Below are 1,245 nucleotides of genomic sequence, written 5' to 3'. Positions count from 1 at the left end.
CATGATGGTAAATCAGTGAATCCTCAATAACATAGTCTAAAAATACAAACTCACAATTATAATTGTGTAAGATATTTTACAAAAAATTTTACACAGGTCTTATAAGAGATTATGAACAAGGGAATGAAGAATTACTAACAACCCAAGTAGCAAATTTGACCAAATTGAATATTAACAGCACTTGTACATAACAACAGAATGCATATTCTAAGATTATATGGAGATGTTGACTGTACAATAATTATAGACTATCTGTCTCACTGTGCTCCTGACTGCAACAAGAGGATTTAGTGATTACCAGTTAAAGAGCTTAACTCTATTGACACACATCTCTAAGGCCTGTTTTATATCTCTATTCCTCAGGCTGTAGATGAAGGGGTTCAGCATGGGGGTAAGTACCGTGTACATGACTGAAGCAATTATGTCTTTAGAACCCCATGATGAGGAGAAAAAGTAAACACCTGCCGCTGTCCCATAGTATAAAGACACCACAGTGAGATGGGAGCCACAGGTGGAAAAGGCTTTAAAGAGTCTCTTAGTGGAGGGCACCCTTAGGATGATGGTCCCTATACGGATATAGGAGCCTAAAATAACACACAAAAGCAGGAAGTAAAGCATTCCTCCCTCAGTGAATAGGACCAGCTCATTGAGGGAGATTTCTGAGCAGCTCAGCTTCAGCAGCACAGTGAGGTCACAGAAGAAGTGGGTGATGATATTGTGGGCACTGAAGGACAGGCGGACCAAGAGGAGGGTATGAAAAAGTGCATGGACACAGGCAGCCATATAAGACCCAGCCACCAGGAACATGCAAAGCCCATTCCTCATGATGGTGGTATAGCGCAGAGGGTGACAGATGGCCACGTACCTGTCATATGCCATCCCTGCCAGAAGGAAATTGTTAACACTAGCAAAAAGTATGAAGAAATACAACTGAGAAATGCACCCCACATAGGGGATGGATGGTTGCCGAGTCTGAATGTCCGTGAGCATCTTAGGGACAGTGACAGATGAAAAGCAAACATCAGTGAAGGCCAAGTGGCTGAGGAAGAAGTACATGGGTGTGTGCAGGTGAGAGTCCAGCCTGATGAGCAGGATGATGAGCAGGTTGCCCAGCACCGTGGTCAGGTACATGCCCAGGAACAGGGTGAAGAACACGCCCTGCTGCCCTGGCGGGATGGGGAGCCCCAGGAGGAGGAACTGGGACACGCTACTCTGGTTCTCAGGCCTCATGCTGCTCTTCTGTCT

At 45.2% G+C, this 1,245-nt stretch overlaps 1 protein-coding gene across 1 annotated transcript; it reads right to left on the bottom strand.

Moving 5' to 3' along the window:
* Positions 1 to 294: 294 nt before the first annotated feature.
* LOC102245320 (olfactory receptor 1J4) lies at positions 295 to 1,230 on the bottom strand. Its single transcript, XM_005868849.2, has one exon. The coding sequence runs from the start codon at positions 1,228 to 1,230 to the stop codon at positions 295 to 297; it is 936 nt and encodes a 311-aa protein (XP_005868911.2).
* Positions 1,231 to 1,245: the final 15 nt, after the last annotated feature.

The sequence above is a fragment of the Myotis brandtii genome, unplaced genomic scaffold (genome assembly GCF_000412655.1).
Source record: "Myotis brandtii unplaced genomic scaffold, ASM41265v1 scaffold2772, whole genome shotgun sequence".
Taxonomy (NCBI): domain Eukaryota; kingdom Metazoa; phylum Chordata; class Mammalia; order Chiroptera; family Vespertilionidae; genus Myotis; species Myotis brandtii.
Note: the sequence above shows the minus strand (reverse complement) of the source record. Positions and strands in the feature narration are given on the sequence as shown.